At 41.2% G+C, this 16,398-nt stretch overlaps 1 protein-coding gene across 4 annotated transcripts in view; it reads right to left on the bottom strand.

Moving 5' to 3' along the window:
* The window catches only part of edc4 (enhancer of mRNA decapping 4), a 39,083-nt gene extending 25,794 nt beyond the window's left edge, over positions 1–13,289 (bottom strand). For 2 of the 4 annotated variants that reach the window (XM_042340261.1, XM_042340262.1), the window contains exons 1-12: positions 13,107–13,289; positions 9,855–10,008; positions 9,344–9,452; positions 8,536–8,635; positions 7,730–7,916; positions 7,023–7,167; positions 6,599–6,703; positions 6,098–6,207; positions 5,894–6,001; positions 5,321–5,416; positions 3,944–4,043; positions 2,614–2,791 (exon numbers count right to left, since the gene is read on the bottom strand). In XM_042340261.1, coding sequence (XP_042196195.1) covers positions 2,614–2,791; positions 3,944–4,043; positions 5,321–5,416; positions 5,894–6,001; positions 6,098–6,207; positions 6,599–6,703; positions 7,023–7,167; positions 7,730–7,916; positions 8,536–8,635; positions 9,344–9,452; positions 9,855–10,008; positions 13,107–13,197 — 1,483 coding nt within the window. In that variant the 5' untranslated portion in view covers positions 13,198–13,289. The remainder of the gene's footprint in view (positions 1–2,613; positions 2,792–3,943; positions 4,044–5,320; positions 5,417–5,893; positions 6,002–6,097; positions 6,208–6,598; positions 6,704–7,022; positions 7,168–7,729; positions 7,917–8,535; positions 8,636–9,343; positions 9,453–9,854; positions 10,009–13,106) is intronic. The other 2 variants (XM_042340263.1, XM_042340264.1) reach the window with 2 other exon arrangements.
* Positions 13,290–16,398: the final 3,109 nt, after the last annotated feature.

The raw sequence follows: 16,398 nt of genomic DNA, 5'->3' as shown, positions 1-16,398 counted from the left end.
TAAAAGGGCATCGGCAGCATACAGACAGACGGTCAGGAAAAATATTTCATTCTTCACCAACAAGTGAACAGTTATCCAAATGAATAAATACACATACAACAAATGAATTCACATAGCGCCTTTCAGGTCAAAAGGACATTCCAAGGCACATATTATTTCTGTCTTGCTCCCGTGAGCAACATGATCTCCCCAACTCCCATTGATTTACAAGGACACATTCTAATTCGGTTCTTTGTCGGAGATAGCACCAAAATTAATATCGCAAATCCGAACACACAAAAAAAAAGTTATAAGTATTCTGAAAAAGAAGAGGAAACTTTATATGCGCTAAATGTTCAAGAGCCAAATGGATCATAGTCTTGAGAGTTTTGAGAGGTAGCTCAAATAAGGCAACTGCTTCAACTAAAACATATAATAATAATAATAATAATATAAAACATCAGAACATCATAAGCAACCCATGTAATATGTACTATTAAAAAGCTGTGGCAACATGAGGTACAGGAATTGAAACCCAACACTAGCATGAAATTTCAACTAAAACAAGTATTCCATGTGTACTTCGAATGAAACAAACGTTAATCCAGCCATAGAGGCTCAACATTGAGAACAAACACAGTGAAGGGGGAAAATAAATTGAAAAAGGACTCCCAATATTTAGCTATTAAACAGAATAAAACCTGTAAAGAATTCGATTGAAGAACTTTTGCCTAGCGTGGAGCAGCACGCCACTGCCATCAATAGCATGGTTATAAAAGCTACAAAAAAAAGAACAAAGCACAGTGTGGAGCAGAGACATCATATGGTTCTGCAGGCTGCCACAGGAAGGAGAAAAAGTCTTCAAAGAATATGGTCCCAAGACTCATTCCTCATCTCCACTTTGGATGATGAGCCTTTCATGTATGTAGAAGGTGAATGAATAAGAAACAGAATTTTATAGATTTTCTGAGTACTTGGAAGGGGAATAATTTCAAGCAAAGTACATTTAGAGAAGGGAGTTCGCCCGGTGTCCTAGCTATTTCCCCCCACCCCACTGCCAAAAAAAGTTGTCATTCGTTTCATAGCTGTTTGTGAAATATTGCTGTGTGCAATTGGGCTGCCACTTTCACCAACAAAATACACAGTCACTCCACTTTACAGTAAATCCTGTGAAGCGCATTGAAATGTACTCCCCAATGTGAAACTTTACCAAAGGATTACTATTATTCTGTAATAGTTTCACAAAGTATAAAAAGCTATCGCTCAGATTTTGACATTGCTCCAGTTAAGATTCCTTCCTAAATGCCAACATGAATTTCTAATCCACTACACTAAAATGAGGTTCTCCAGCTAAACCGTGATTGAGAAGAGCGCTCTCAGCTTTCATGCATTTTTCCTGTGCCAGCATTAATAGTAATACTATGACGTGCGAGGGTTATCACACTTGTCTAAAATCAACCTTTAGCATCACCGGAGGTTAGATTCAGTTCACCAGTCTGCTTCCGTATCAATTACCAAAGATCATTGAGTAAAACTATACAAAGGTTGTACGCAATTGAAACTCACTGTTTCAACTCCTTCACTGGCCCCAACAATTAAAAAATAAAAGTGGTGAAAAATACACAGTTCACAATCACTGCCGACACAAAAATTGTCAGGGTCAGGCAGGCGTATTGAAAACGCTATAATTTATCTGTCAAACTGTGAAGGGCAATTGGTGAAGGATATATGGTAATGGTTCAGATGTTGTAAATTAAATGAACAGGATTCACATTTATCTTTACAAAATAAAAGCGGCAGCGACAGATAACTCAGCAAGCCCCTGCATGTCAACATATCAAAAGTGTGCTGCGAAAAATCTATTTCAAGGGAATAAGTCTGAATCATACATCTCACGCCAACAACAGCTTGCATTTACTCTTCATATAGTACCCTTCATACAAGAGCATCTCGATCAATGAAGTACACTGTTTTTATATCACTGCTAACTTCAGAAGTTTAACAAATATAGTAAGTGAAAATTTAGCCATCAAAGGGCTCCCCTCACTTATTGCCTTCCTTAGCACTAAGCCATACACTAGATGGTGCAAGTTTCAATTACCACTCTGTGTTAGCTGATCTCAGTGCAACAGATGTAGCTGTACAATTGGCAATATGATCTGAACTGGTATTTGGTGGTTGTGGTGGGAGGATAGAGGAGAGATAGTGAGAGGGGAGGAATTCTAGGATGCCCACTCCTAATCACTTTGAAGCAACCTTTCCTGGAAAGTGCTGTTTGGGCAGAGGGAGAAGAAAATAGGGCAACAGTGAAAGTTAAATGTCCACTTGTATTGTATAGTTCCTGATCTTAGCTGTCAGGAACAAATTTACCTCAGTCTTACATAAGCATCTGGCCTTAAGCGTAGCAGTGGCACTAACGTGTCCAACTCCACTTCCAGGCTGGACACTGTACAGCAATCCTTCAAAGGAGGGAAACAATTTCACATTGGTTGAGGTGAGCTTGGCTTATCTCATTACCATGAAAATATTGATCCTGATAGAACAACTTGCATTTAGCTCTTTCAGGTTGGATAATGCCTCGGGGCGCTGATCAAATGCATCATTATCTAATTGGTTCCCATTTTTATTGCTGACCTGAATTTAAAGAGTCATTCTCCTCCTCGGGCAAAACCTCTGTGTGACGTGGGCGACATCTGCTGACGTCCTGGATGCCAAAGCTGAGCACTGGGTGAGTGAGCAGGAACTCAGAAATGGACACAAATTGGGCCCTCCCATCTTCCTGGCTCTGATGGAGCACCATTACATACAACACCTGCAACAGACAGACACCAGTGAAGAGCATTCAGCCATTCCCATTTTAATAATGGGTCAGAAAAGAGGTAGGAATAAAGAACTCAAGTCAAGATTTTACCACTAATTAATAATAGTCCTTGCATTCGATACAACAGCTTATCCTGTCTTCGAGACGTCTCAAATTTTTTCTCTCGCTGAAGGCACAGATGATTGCTGCAGTTTACGGTTCCACAAGTCATGCCAGTCTTGACCAAGTGGACTTTCTTCATGCAAGCACAGACGGCAAATGATGGAAGGATATATAGTGGTAGAATCCAACCCAGAATCACCAGATTTCCACACCCTTATAAACTCAACCAAATGTTGAGTTTAGAATTGAGGCTTGCACAGTACATCTTACTTTATTATCTAGCTGGATTATTAACAAAAAGTACAAGGACTTTATTGATCAGATGAATCTGATGCAATTTCTGGGATAGCTTTTAGTAGATTACTATCATTTTAGCAATCGAGAAAAAATGTTGATTGTGAGAGTTCAGATAGCATTAGAACAAGTCTAAGCGGAAACAGAGATTATAACTTAACAGCCCTCTGACCCTCAAGATTAGATGGCAGATTTAAGATCACTGCCAGATATTTATGCTACAGAGTTCACAGTGGTAGTTGGATTTATATAGCGCCCTTCATACTGGTAACATCTGAGTCCTTATCACACTATGTCTTTCCTTGCTGAAGACAACAAGGCAGAGAGTATCTCGAGAGCTATCTAAATCAATTATTATTCCACAAATTTAAAATCAAGCAATAACACCATCGAGTTAACTAATTTACTGCATGTTGCCATTACACGGACTTGTGCCGGCCTTTATCCAGATTGTACAGCCCCATTCTGCCACCTGGCATCCTCATGGGACTAGTAATTGAAATGGAAATACCATCAAATGAGGTGTAACTGCAAATAGATGAAGATCCATCTTACTTGATTAAGCTCTTTTTGAAGACTTCTATGGATCATTGTAGTTCAAGCTGCTGTTTAGTAGCACAGGATCATATGCATACACACGACAAGAGAGGCAGCGCCTTGGGACGTCCTCTCGACGTGAAAGGCGCTATACAAATGTAATCTTATTGTTGTTGTTGTTGAGACAGTGAAATGTGTTAAGAAACTTACTTTTCTCTGCACGTCACTGAGGATTAGGTATTCTGCAGACAGATCCAAACTGGCTTTCAGACTTGGTTGTACGCTGGTATTAAACAGATCAGGCATAAATCTAAAACACACAAAAAGCAGGTGAATACAAAATAACTAACAAGTTTTCTGCTGCTGATCACTAGTCGGGGAACTTTTCCAACAAGTGCATATACGTGGGCGTCCAGATTAGGTTCTACTGCAATTCTTCCAATGCCAAAACAATGTCACACGCTAATCTGAACACTGGCTACTTAAACATCAGACCCCAGTGGGTTTCCATTTGCCAATGGAACTATACTCCAGTTTGAGTGAGAAAATAAATCGTTAAACCTTATTAATCCCAGAATCTGTGGGTTACAATTCTTAACACTTGGAATCTAAACTTTGTGCTAGATTATGGAAATAGTGCATTTCTTTCTTCTGTGAAGCCCATAATCTGTAAGTGATGTTGCAGAATTGCAAATTTGATCAAAACACAGATAAAGTGAGAGGTAAAGGACACGGAAGAACAATATAATTCAGAGCAGAATATAGTACAAACCTGGGGGATGGAAGAAAGTTGGAAAACAAAAATAACCTTGACAGGAATATTGTGGCTTCCCTACCATAAATACCACACTTAAGAGTATGAGCAGCATTATTAAATATTCTATTTCCTCAATTTGATGTAAATTTTAAAGAAACACAAAAAGTTTGCCATTTGAAAATGAGACCCAAGCCTTTTTTTTAAAAAAAAAATCTGATGATGATTGAAAGCATTTCAAAATTATTAGGCACAGTAAGAAGTTTACAACAGTGGTTCGTGAACAAGTGCTTTCAAAATGTTTAAAAATAAAACAACTTGTCCTTCTGAATCGTTGTTAGAACAACAAAGTGAAAAACACTTGGGATGATCAAACGAGATCAAGGGGAGAGTCACAGAGGAAAGGAACAAAGAATAATCAAGATCATTTAGAGTAGAACATAGCACAAACTAAGGGAAGAAAAAGTTCAGCGGTTTTACAAAAACACTATCCCTAAGTAGAGATGAAATGAAAAAAATGCAACAAACCAGAAACTTGGAAATTTACAGCAGATCAATCAGATTCTGAAAGCGAAAGATAGGTTACCGTTTGAGTGCGAGGCCTTATTAGCATTCATGAAGTGTTTTCATCAAGACTCACACAAGGAACGATAACCTACTTTTTTTCAGATGACAATTCACCTGCTGTCCATTACAAAATGTTGGGGTTTTAATCCATCACAAGGAGGCACCACGGCAAACACGATATACTCCACCAAGGCTTCATTCATAGTCCATCACAACAACAACACTATTAAATGGAGATGCGGCACTCACTGCTATGGATTTTATACCTGATAGTCTGTAAACACGTCCATGACACGGTACACCACATCTTTAGTTCCCTGTTCTGATCTGCTCCAGTAATCAGGAATCGCCAGAAAGGGACGCTAGAGAGCAAAAGAAAGTAGACGTTAGTATTGGTGCACATTCTCAATACATGTAAGATACTGATTTTGTTTTAAATCGCTGCTTAAAATAGATTAGCTTTCTGGTAGAAGTCACAGAAGTATGTATTAAGGCTCTCATCATCAAAGGACTCTTAGTCATAAAGCATTCCTAGATAACTGTGCTATGTATTGAATGAATGTTTTTTTACTGGGCTGTATACATCAATTAGTATCTAATAAATATTTTTTGCTCTTGATCTAACACATTCCTTCTGCACTCTGCTGGTTTTCACTTGCTAGTTATTTTTGTTTCGAACCCATTCAGAATTGTACATAACCTATCTAAAGGCACACCATTCTCTTGTAATACAAAACATATGAAATCTAATATTTATCAACAGGAATGACTGCACCTACATGAGAATCCTAGGTCTGAAACACAGCTTTATAGAACCACGTAATCAAAGTTAAACTTACTCAGGATCTTGCTTTTTGTGATTATCACAGAACAGAAGGCAAGACAAAGGTCGACCATCATGTGGCTTCCATTCGTGAAGACACCTGATTGAATGTGCGGTAAAAAACCTGTCAAGTTCAACGAGTTTTTAAAAAACAGCAAAATTCTATACATTAAGTAAAAGGTTTGATCCAAGTGCTTTAGCTGAAATGATTTCTCTTTACCTTGGTTGATCTTGTCCCTCGATGTAGATCTGCCAGAACTTTACATATCCATCATGGCTCGCAGTTGCAAGAACTGTGCCGTCAGGAGACAAGGCACCTTCACTGATGCGCTGGATAGAAAGAAGCCATTTTTACATATCCGTTGTAGATAAGAGGTTGGTGTTACTTCAAACAAAGTACACAAATAATACTAACATACAACTCTTGAATAAAACCAGACATTTTCAAATGATTGCTCAAGTTAAGTGGATTATATTGCCTCAAGGTAAACATGTATGTGGAGTACCCTCGGCAACCTTAGCCGCTGTGTTTACATGAAGAGTGCAATTGTTAACAGTGAAGATTCACCGTTAGAAATGTTCTAACAAACTGGAACGCATCCAACAGCACGCAAATCACTGTCAACAATCCTTTCAATGCAAGATGCATTTCTTAGGAAGATTGAAGGTACTATGTGCGCAAACTCAGTTTGATTAGATTTTCTGAGTCAAGGATACTTACTGCTGTGTGTCCCTTTACAATGATAAAGCCTTCTTTTATATCAGTGGCCTCAATGGGCCAGACACTGCTAGAGTTTCTTATTATATCTAGATCCCAAACCTCAGCCTGTTAGAAAGATAGAAAAATATTAAAACAAAAACAAAGCAAATACCAAGTAAATATTAAAATTCAGCAAAAAAACAAATGATACTGTCATACATTGCAAGGGTCACTGATTTGAGAAGTAGAAAAATACAGTAGTGCAGTGGGGGGATGCTTGGAGATTCAGGTTAAGACAAGAAATTGCTTGTGACCAAACTGCACATGATCTAACAGAAAAGTCTTCCATTACCCAATACCGACAACCCACATCTTTCACATGAAAAAAAAATCACAGAAATATGGAGACCTAATCTCCATTATCAGATTGTAAAGCATTTCATACTCTATCTTCATGCAACACAGCAAGTGTTTGACTTCCTTCTTCATTTTCCTCATTCTCCTCTGGAATATAGGGGCACCAGATGATCCTTCTGTTTGTAACCAATGCCGTCCTCTCTGGTCTTTTTATGTGCACGATGATTTTTTCCCTGAACGTCCAGTTAAGGAGATATTGAGAAGTGCTGACAAGAGCTAACTTTTAAAAAAAAACTTTAAAGTTCATGTAGAACTGAGGGGCAAGAAATTCAACTGGTTGGAAACATTGAGACACCTCAATGACGTGATAAGGCGCTATATCAAATGCAAGGAGTGTTACTATTACTAGTATTATTGACAAGATTATTATTCCATTTAGAACTGGGGAAACTGTTAATTTTACCAAGGAATAAGACTTCAATCTTCTGAAAAGCATTAATTTCCCCTTAATGGTACGCAAGTTTCACAGGGTCTTTCATTTTTTCTAATCCAAAGTTTAACACGTTACCTACTGTTTCACCACATTATCACACATATCAGATCAACAAGTTACCAATATCTGCCCTCATTTAATAGGGTACAGCAACCTTTTGGCCGTCACACAATGCCTCTCTGCATACCCATTTTTTTTCCAACATCATTTAAGATACAATTAACCAGCTTTTGATTTGGATAAGAATCCATTACACGCGACTCACTTTCAACCAAACGATTTCACCATCTGTCTAAGGATACTGTATTTTGCCATTTTCTTCATTCAGTTGCCAGACAAACAGGTCGCCTGCCTCATCGACACAGGCCAGTTGATTGGAATTGAGGTGTGCGAAGGCCAAGTCAGCAACTCCTCCTGTAAATCCTTTCAGTAAAGTCCTTTCTGCCGCACCAATACTCAGCACACGCACCATGCCAACACCATTAGCACCTACACAAGAGGACATTTTAAAAAGGTTATTCAGTTCCGTGCCAACACACAAACAAATTTTGTACATAGTGCAAGTCTATTAAGTGACCCTGAATGGTTGTAAAATTGTACTTCAATAGATAAAATATTTGCATGTCCTAAATTTGTTTCGGAATTTACATTTGATGAGACATACGGAACTGTAAGATTCCAGATTCAATCCTCAAGCTTTGTTGAGTTACCAATTTCGACGTTTGGGTAAAGGGTGCTAAATTTAAGACTGGTCTATTCTGGGATAGTGCTGGTAAAAATCAATCAGGATTCCCACTCCTGATCACTAGCTAGTGACCCCTGCTGAAAAGTGAGTTTGTGCGGATATCAGGAAGAGGATAGGCCTAATTCATTTGAAAAGCACTCTCTGTGTATGTATGAACGTTTGGACACAGTTAAGGAGTCGGGAGTGTAATCAGTGCCAATGCAACTGTATCCAAGTAGAAGGAAAAATGAGTCAGTCTAATGTCTTCAGAAGAGTAGGTGAGAGAATATGTAGAGTAGGAAAAATTGCAAAAAAGAAAGCATGGACTTGCAGCTGCAAATTATTGTACATTTTAGAGCCTTGTATAACCACTCAAATGCTCACCTCTGATGGTGTACGCCAGGTAGAGATTGGACACAGCTATTAAGTTGCCATAGTAGTACTTCTGCTCCCACTCGTATTTAATTATAGGTTGTATTTTTACCTAAATCGAAAGAATAACAGAGGATTAGCTTAGATCACCTTCGGAACGTACAATTTATATTTTTTATTTACCGTCTACTTTGTGGATAAAACTCAGCAGCCAATTGCACGCAGCAGTGTCCCACAAACAGTCATGGATTGAGTGATCAATTTTTCTTGGAAGGGATTATTACCCCCAGAAAGCGATCTGCCAATCGACTAACAATCGGGTTCCTACTTACTGCTAGGCAAACAGATGCACGTGGAGTAAGGAAACTTGCCTAAAGTTTCGCCCTGCCGAAAATCAAACCCGGGTCCTCTCGCTTGCAAGGCGAGTGCTCTAACCTGTATTTTGGAGGACTACCAATGTATCATCATTGGGTAGCAGTGCACAATGTCAAATCAGTGATTTTATACCCAGCAAAATTCCTAGCCCTATCCTATGCTGTTACTGGTTCATAACTATTCGGCACAAAACAAGTCTACTCAAAGCTTTCAGAGTTTAAGGATAATTCTGCTACTTCAATTATACTATAGTTTTGCACTGAATCTTATTACAGAACAATTAATTTCAGGAGCGAGGTTCCTCTGTCACAAGGCAGTTTCAAACTCCTGCCATTTTGCAGCAGCTGCAGTCGAACTCTTTAACCTGACTATCATTTGCTAATGAGCGAGAAGGCTGTATTTTAAATGCAATATGCAATATCTACCAGAGATAAATCTACCTCACCTTGTTACTGCCCCTGGCCTTGCTGCTGATGCTAGATTCATTGCTTGCCACAATTTCCACTTCTTTACCAGAGATAACACAGTTTGAACTGTCATCTCCAGAGAGGAATCTAGGAAAGAAAGTAACCATTAATTTAGACTCAGACCCGTGTCAGTATATTGACGCATTAATCTTCACAGAAAGGGAGAGTGCCATTTTGTGCTCATTATTTCCCAGGCTGTGGGTTACAAATTTTATTCAGACTGCATCACAACAAGAAATTGCACTTATATAGCGCTCGCCATGCAGGGTAGTGTCTCAGAGCCCAGAATCTGGGAAGACACAGATTAAGAGACATTCAGCCACAACATGCTTGCCCACCCTCTGTTGGAGAATGTAAACAGAAATAGTATTTTAGAGGGCAGGATGGGAATATACATTGGTTAAAAATACTATTTTTCTTCCTATTGAAATAAGTGCATGTTCCTTAAAATACTTAATCCCCAAAAAATCACAATACAGCGTTTCTTACATCTCCTGTAGGTTCATCTTCTCCAGGTTTGCATGCTTTGGCTCACGCAGAGCAATTCCATCTCCCCCAGATCCCAAAATGGGATCAGGCACCAATAATCCATTGAGTTCTCCATTGAATGACGCAGGTTTCTTTTGGATATCAACAGTTGCATCTAGCATATAGAAGGAAACACACTAAATCACAACAGGTGTATGGACATTAGACTCAAGCGATGGAAAGGTGCAACCAAATAAACTCTGAACTTGGGCAATGTAATTGTCTGACAGTATTGACAAGGTATTGACTATACCCCTGATACGACTGCTCTATTTGATCAAATAATATGTGGGATTGTAAACCTTGATATTTCCCTACCCAGGGAATGAAATTCCATTTTAATAATCCTTGTATTTGGTATAGATGCATTTTTATCCAGACACTTGATATTTATTGCGGAGCAACTCAACATCCTGCATTAACAACTAAAAATAACCCCAGATCAGCATTTCTTGTTAGATGCTGTAGCTTCAACATAATCGGACACCAGGTGACATGCTAAGATGACAGATATCCTGTACAAAGTTTAAAAATTAAAACTAGGGCTTGTTCAAGAGAGAGAAGATAAAGGGAGTAGGATAAAGAGAAGCATCTTAATTTGGGGTTGCTAAAATACAGGCACAGCCCAAAATGATAGAAGATATCAATCTGATTTAGAAAGCCATGTGTCTTTGAATGAATATTCCAAGCAAACCTCATAAAACTTGATTTGATACTGGACTTTACCTAGTATCCAGCAGTATCTTTAACAACATTATAGTGATTTGTTAAATAGCTAATTATAAATTGAAGCCATTTGTTTAAATCTCAATGTCTCAATGACATGATAAGGCTCCATATCAAATGCAAGTTCTATTTATTATTGTTTTTAAATCTCAAAGTAGACATTATCCAATTCAGTGTCAGAATATTTCTCATTTATTTTAATCACTTGCTGCCACATACTGAAACAATGGTCAGATTTTTGTGGCTTTTTTTAAAAAAAAACTAACAGATAAATTAAATCAGTTAAGGAACCGAGATGATGTGCAAATGTGATTCTGAATCCTCACTGAAGCATCACCACAACATGGTGTTTCCACTTCTGCTGCTTCAGGGCTGCACCATTGTCAGGTGGACGGAATGAACCAACTGCACTTGTGCATTCCTCTCCATCTGGGGCTTTGTTCCAATTCTCAACAGTATGAGGTAGAGTCAAACAACACACTTAACCAATTACATCAGCCACTCCACCATATCCAGAAGTACTGGTAGAATTAGGAAATTGACGCCTTGTACTTTGATAGTTCAGTACATTAAAGCTATAATTTAGAATCATACTGAGGTAGATTCCGTTAAGTTTTTTTTCAATTCATCTGTTTTCCAAAGATGCTCATGGAACACTGTATAGCAATTATGAATCTACTTCATGGGTGCTATCCAGTTATGTAATGTATTGCAGTTATGATACTACAAAACTAATGCATAGCAGTTATGAGTAGATTCCTACCTGCTACACATTATAGGAGTTAATTAGCACCCAGAATTTGCAACAGAAGAAGAAAATCTCATGTTGTCATCACATCTAAAAATTCTTCACAGAACTTGGATGATTTATCGCTTTAAACATGTTCGTTAAACAAGTATTGGGCCACATATTTTCAATACTAATCTATATTGCTGTGGTTAAGATGTAGAAAACCACATCTATACATATACATAAGTCCACTAAAACTGAAGTTTAATATAGCTGTCACTTCTATCAATATCTCAACTGACATCAATGTTGAAATGAATTTTGTTTTCCAAGATTTTCCTTCACGGCTGCATTTGCCTACAAAGACATAACCGCTACGCTTTACAGTCAATCCTGTACATCTAGTGTATCATTTGAGAATGTAAAAGGCAGGATACCGAATGTAGCAATGATTATTATTATTATTATTTATAAGGTAAATGTTGATAAACAATGTGATTTGAAATGTAAGGGATGAGAGGAGCAACAAGGAAGACTGAAACCTTGTTTCTCCACCAATTCACCAGAACTGGGGAGGGAAGCTTCTCAATGAATCCATTATTTACAGAGGCATTTCTGGCGCTTGAGATACTTCTTTCAAATGGGAGAAAACGAAACTGAAAGTAAAATATCTTTTTTTTAAAGGGGGGGGTAGAGAGAGAAGAGAGAGAAAAAAAACAGTTTCGCGTCTAATAATTGCCGGATTCCAGAGGGAGTGAGATACGGAGGGAGTAAAAGGATTCTTCCCCTCCTCCAGATTACACCCGAATGTAAATAAATGACAGTCTGAGCGAGTTGGTCCGGGTCCGGGGTCCCATTGATGGGCACGAATCCAGACCCCGATCCTCCAGGACAAATTCGCGCCGCCACCTCCCGTTAAACACCCGGTCAGTCACCACCACACACACACACAGGGAGAGGGAGAGGGAGGGGTGGAGAGAGAGGCCGGGAGACCAGCCAGGAGCAATGATCACATCCCTCCCGTCTCCCCCCCCCCCCCCCCTCTCTCTCCCTCCCTCCCTCCCTTCCCCAATTCTCCCTCTCCCCCCCCCCACTTATTTCCCCCCTTCTTTCTCTCTCCCCCACTTCATTCTCTCTCCCCCTTCCCCACTTCTCTCCCCCCCCCCTTATTTCCCCCTTTCTTTCTCCCCCTTCCCCACCTCCCCCCCCTTATTTCCCCACTTCTCTCTCTCCCCCCCCTATTTCCCCCTTCTTTCTCTCTCCCCCCCTTATTTCCCCCTTCTTTCTCTCTCCCCCCTTATTTCCCCCCTTCTCTCTCTCCCCCCTATTTCCCCCTTCTTTCTCTCTCCCCCCCTTATTTCCCCCCTTCTTTCTCTCCCCCCCCCCCGCTCTCTCCTTCCACTCTCTTGCCCCCTTCTCTCCCCCTCCCCCCTCCCACCTCGCGCTCTCCTTTCACTCTCTTCCTTCCTTCTCTCTCTCCCCCCCCCCACCCCCTCCCCACTCCTCCTCTCCCCCGTAGTTTCTTCACTCATGGCGGCGGCGGGTGCCCCCGGGGCTCAGCCGCTCATCTTCATCATCATCATCATCAATCTTCAGCCCTAAATCAAACAGAAAGGCGCCAACAGTCTCCGGGGCCCCGACGTGAACTCTTCACCCAACCTCTCCCCCCGCCCCCCACTCCGGGCCTGAGGCCTACACCCCCGCCTCTCTCTCCCCCCCTCCCCTCCGCTCCCCCCGGCGGCGGCTCGCTCACCCACCCGGCACCCGGTCCAGCTTCAGCATGTCCCGCAGGTGCTGCGTGGCGTCGTGGATGTCGATGTTGGAGGCTGTGCCGGGAGGGGAGGCCATGGCGGCCCCGAGTGAGTGAGTGAGTGAGTGAGAGACGGGAGGAAGGAGCGCGAGAGCCGCCTCCGCACCGCCAATAGCAACCGACTCACTTCCGGTGCAACCAGCACTCTCCGCCGGCAGCAACTGATCCCCCCAGAACATCCCCCCCCACAACATCCCCCCCCACACACCCGGAACATCCCCCCCCCCCCACACCCAGAACATCCCCCCCCACACCACACCCAGAACACCCCCCCCCACACCCAGAACTTTCCCCCCCCCCCACCCAGAGCATTCCCCCCCCACACCCAGAGCATTCCCCCCCCCACACCCAGAGCATTCCCCCCACACCCAGAACATCCCCCCCCACACCCAGAGCATTCCCCCCACACCCAGAGCATTCCCCCCCCCCACACCCAGAGCATTCCCCCCCCACACCCAGAGCATTCCCCCCACCCACACCCAGAGCATTCCCCCCACCCACACACACACACCCAGACTATTCCCCCCCCCACACACACACCCAGACCATTCCCTCCCCCACACACACACCCAGACCATTCCCCCCCCCACACACACACACCCAGAGCATTCCCCCCCCCACACACACATACCCCCAGAGCATCCCCACCCTTCCTCCCAAAGCATCTCCATCCCTCCCCAGAGTATTCCCCACCCCGAGCATCTCCCCCCCACCCAAGCATTCCCCCCCTCTCAGAGCACCCCCCCACCACCCCAGAGCATCAACCCCCTCCACATATACATACGCACACATACATAGACATACATACATATACACACTTCCTCCTCTAATAGAAAAATAATAATCCTTGCATTTGACACAGCGCCTTATTGCGCCATTGAGAAGTCTCAAAGCGCTTCATAGAATACACTGTAAAGTAAATTGTATATTTTGTGGGCAATACGCAGTAGCCAATTGCATACAGCAGTGTCCCACAAATAGTTGTGGATTGAAGTGACCAAATTATTATTTATTTATTTGAAGGGATTATTACCCCAGAAAGCTATCCACCAAATCGGCTAACAACCAGGTTCCTACTTACTGCTCCGTAAACAGAGGAAAAATACCTGAAGTAACATATTGATGTTGTTGCTAAATAATACTCGGCGTGTGTAAACAGGCATGTGGAGTAGGGAAACGTGATTAAGATTTCAACCTGCCCAGGAATCAAACCTGGGTCCTTGTGAGGTGAATACTCTAACCAATACACTACAGGTCTCCAACCATTACAAAACAACGACTTTAAATCAAAGAAACAGCTTGCAAACGTTTTGAAATAGGCAGAGCTTTATAACAATAATAATAATCCTTGCATTTGATATGGTGCCTTATATCTTCAAGACATCTCAAAGCGCTTCACAGAATATGCTGTAAAATGAATTGACTGAATGTTGTGGGCGAAACATGGCAGTCAATTGCGTACAGCAGAGTCCTATAGTGAAATCAATAGTTTATTCACGAGATGCAAGTTAAAGTCAGAAGTATTCAAAGATTTTCAAGAGAAAATCACAGGAATCACAGGATTTTGTGCCATATTAAAGAATTATTAGGTGTATGTACAGCATATTTCATAATAATCTTCCATGTAGCAATGTGGATTGATCTTCAATGGGAGACCATGGGTTGGCAGGGAAGCTCAGGCAGGAGCTCAGTCTAGTACATCCCCATTTTTAATTAAATCGTGAAGTAATGTCTTGCCCTTTGTCATTTGCAGTTGGCTGCCTTGTTTCGCTCACAAAATACACAATCAATTCACCTTAGTCTATCCTATGAAGTGCTTTGAGAAGTCTCAGTTGGTTGCCCTGTGCGCAGTTGGCTGCCTTGTTTCGCTCACAAAATACACAATCAATCCACCTTACAGTCTATCCTACGAAACGCTTTGAGACGTCTCAACGACGTGAAATGCACCATGTCAAATGCAAGGATTATTATTATTTCACTTTTTCCTACTCAAAGGAAGATGAGCACTCGCCTCTGGCCGTCCCCAAGTGCCTTCATATTTTTGTTTAATACGTTCTCAGAAATCTCAAGGCTCAAATTGAAGGTCATCACGCCTAACTTCCTGAGGAGTCCTGTAGCTCAGTGGTTAGAGCACTCGCTTTGCAAGCGAGAGACCTGAGTTCAATTCCAGGCAGGGCGAAACCTTGGGCAAGTTTCCTTACTCCACACAGAGCCTAATAATAATCCCTCCAAAACAAAAAACAATAATAAATTGGTCCTTTTCAATCTACGACTGTTTGTGGGACACTGCTGTGCGCAATTGGCTGCCGCGTTCGCCCACAAATATACAGTCAATTGACTTTACAGTGTATTCTGTGAAGCGCTTTGGGACGTCTAGAAGACGTGAAAAGCGCTATATCAAATGCAAGGATTATTATTATTATTATTATTATTATGTTGAGCTGGTGAATTTTGTGTGTTAGATGTTGTGGACCAGGCCACCAGATGGCAACAACAACTCATGACAGCAACAACTCAACTCATCTGAATCACCACTTCTCAAATAACTATCCTTGCCTTTGATATAGCGTTTACTACATCGTTGTAACATAACAATAATAATCCTTGCATTTGATATAGTGCCTTATCACATCGTTGCGATGCCCTCAAAGCACTTCACAGAATATATTGCAAAATGGATTGACTGTATATTTTGTGGGCAAAACATAGTAGCCAATTACGCACAAGTTTCCCATAAACAGTCGTGGATTGACCCATTTTTTTTAATATCTCAAAGCACTGCACAGTATTCACTGTAACGTGCAATGAGTGTGCAGTTTTATGCAATCACAGCAGCCAATTCATATGTCACGCTGTGCCACAGCAGCCCATCTAAATAGATTACTTTGAATGTTATCAATCTGCGTTGTTCTGGTTGTCTGGCCAAAGGTTGGTATCGTAAAGGAGATTTCATGTTACAAATAAGCACCCTCCTTTCCAGAGTAAAAGCACTTATCAAAATGAAAGCAAAATTAAATACAGGTCTTGAGCAATTCTAAAATCTGAATTTATTGTAACTTTCTTTCAACAATATTCAAAACTACCCCTACTGCACAAACTGAAACTATAATGAACTTAGCCACAGCATGCTTTAGATTTACTTTTTTGCTGTCAATTCCACATTTGAAATTATTTAAAAAGGGCAAATTCTACTTGATTTTACAAAATGGAACAACTGACAGTTTACAGCACATCCCAGA

Source organism: Callorhinchus milii, unplaced genomic scaffold, assembly GCF_018977255.1.
Source record: "Callorhinchus milii isolate IMCB2004 unplaced genomic scaffold, IMCB_Cmil_1.0 Scaffold14, whole genome shotgun sequence".
Lineage (NCBI taxonomy): Eukaryota > Metazoa > Chordata > Chondrichthyes > Chimaeriformes > Callorhinchidae > Callorhinchus > Callorhinchus milii.
This window is presented reverse-complemented; position numbering and strand designations above follow the sequence as displayed.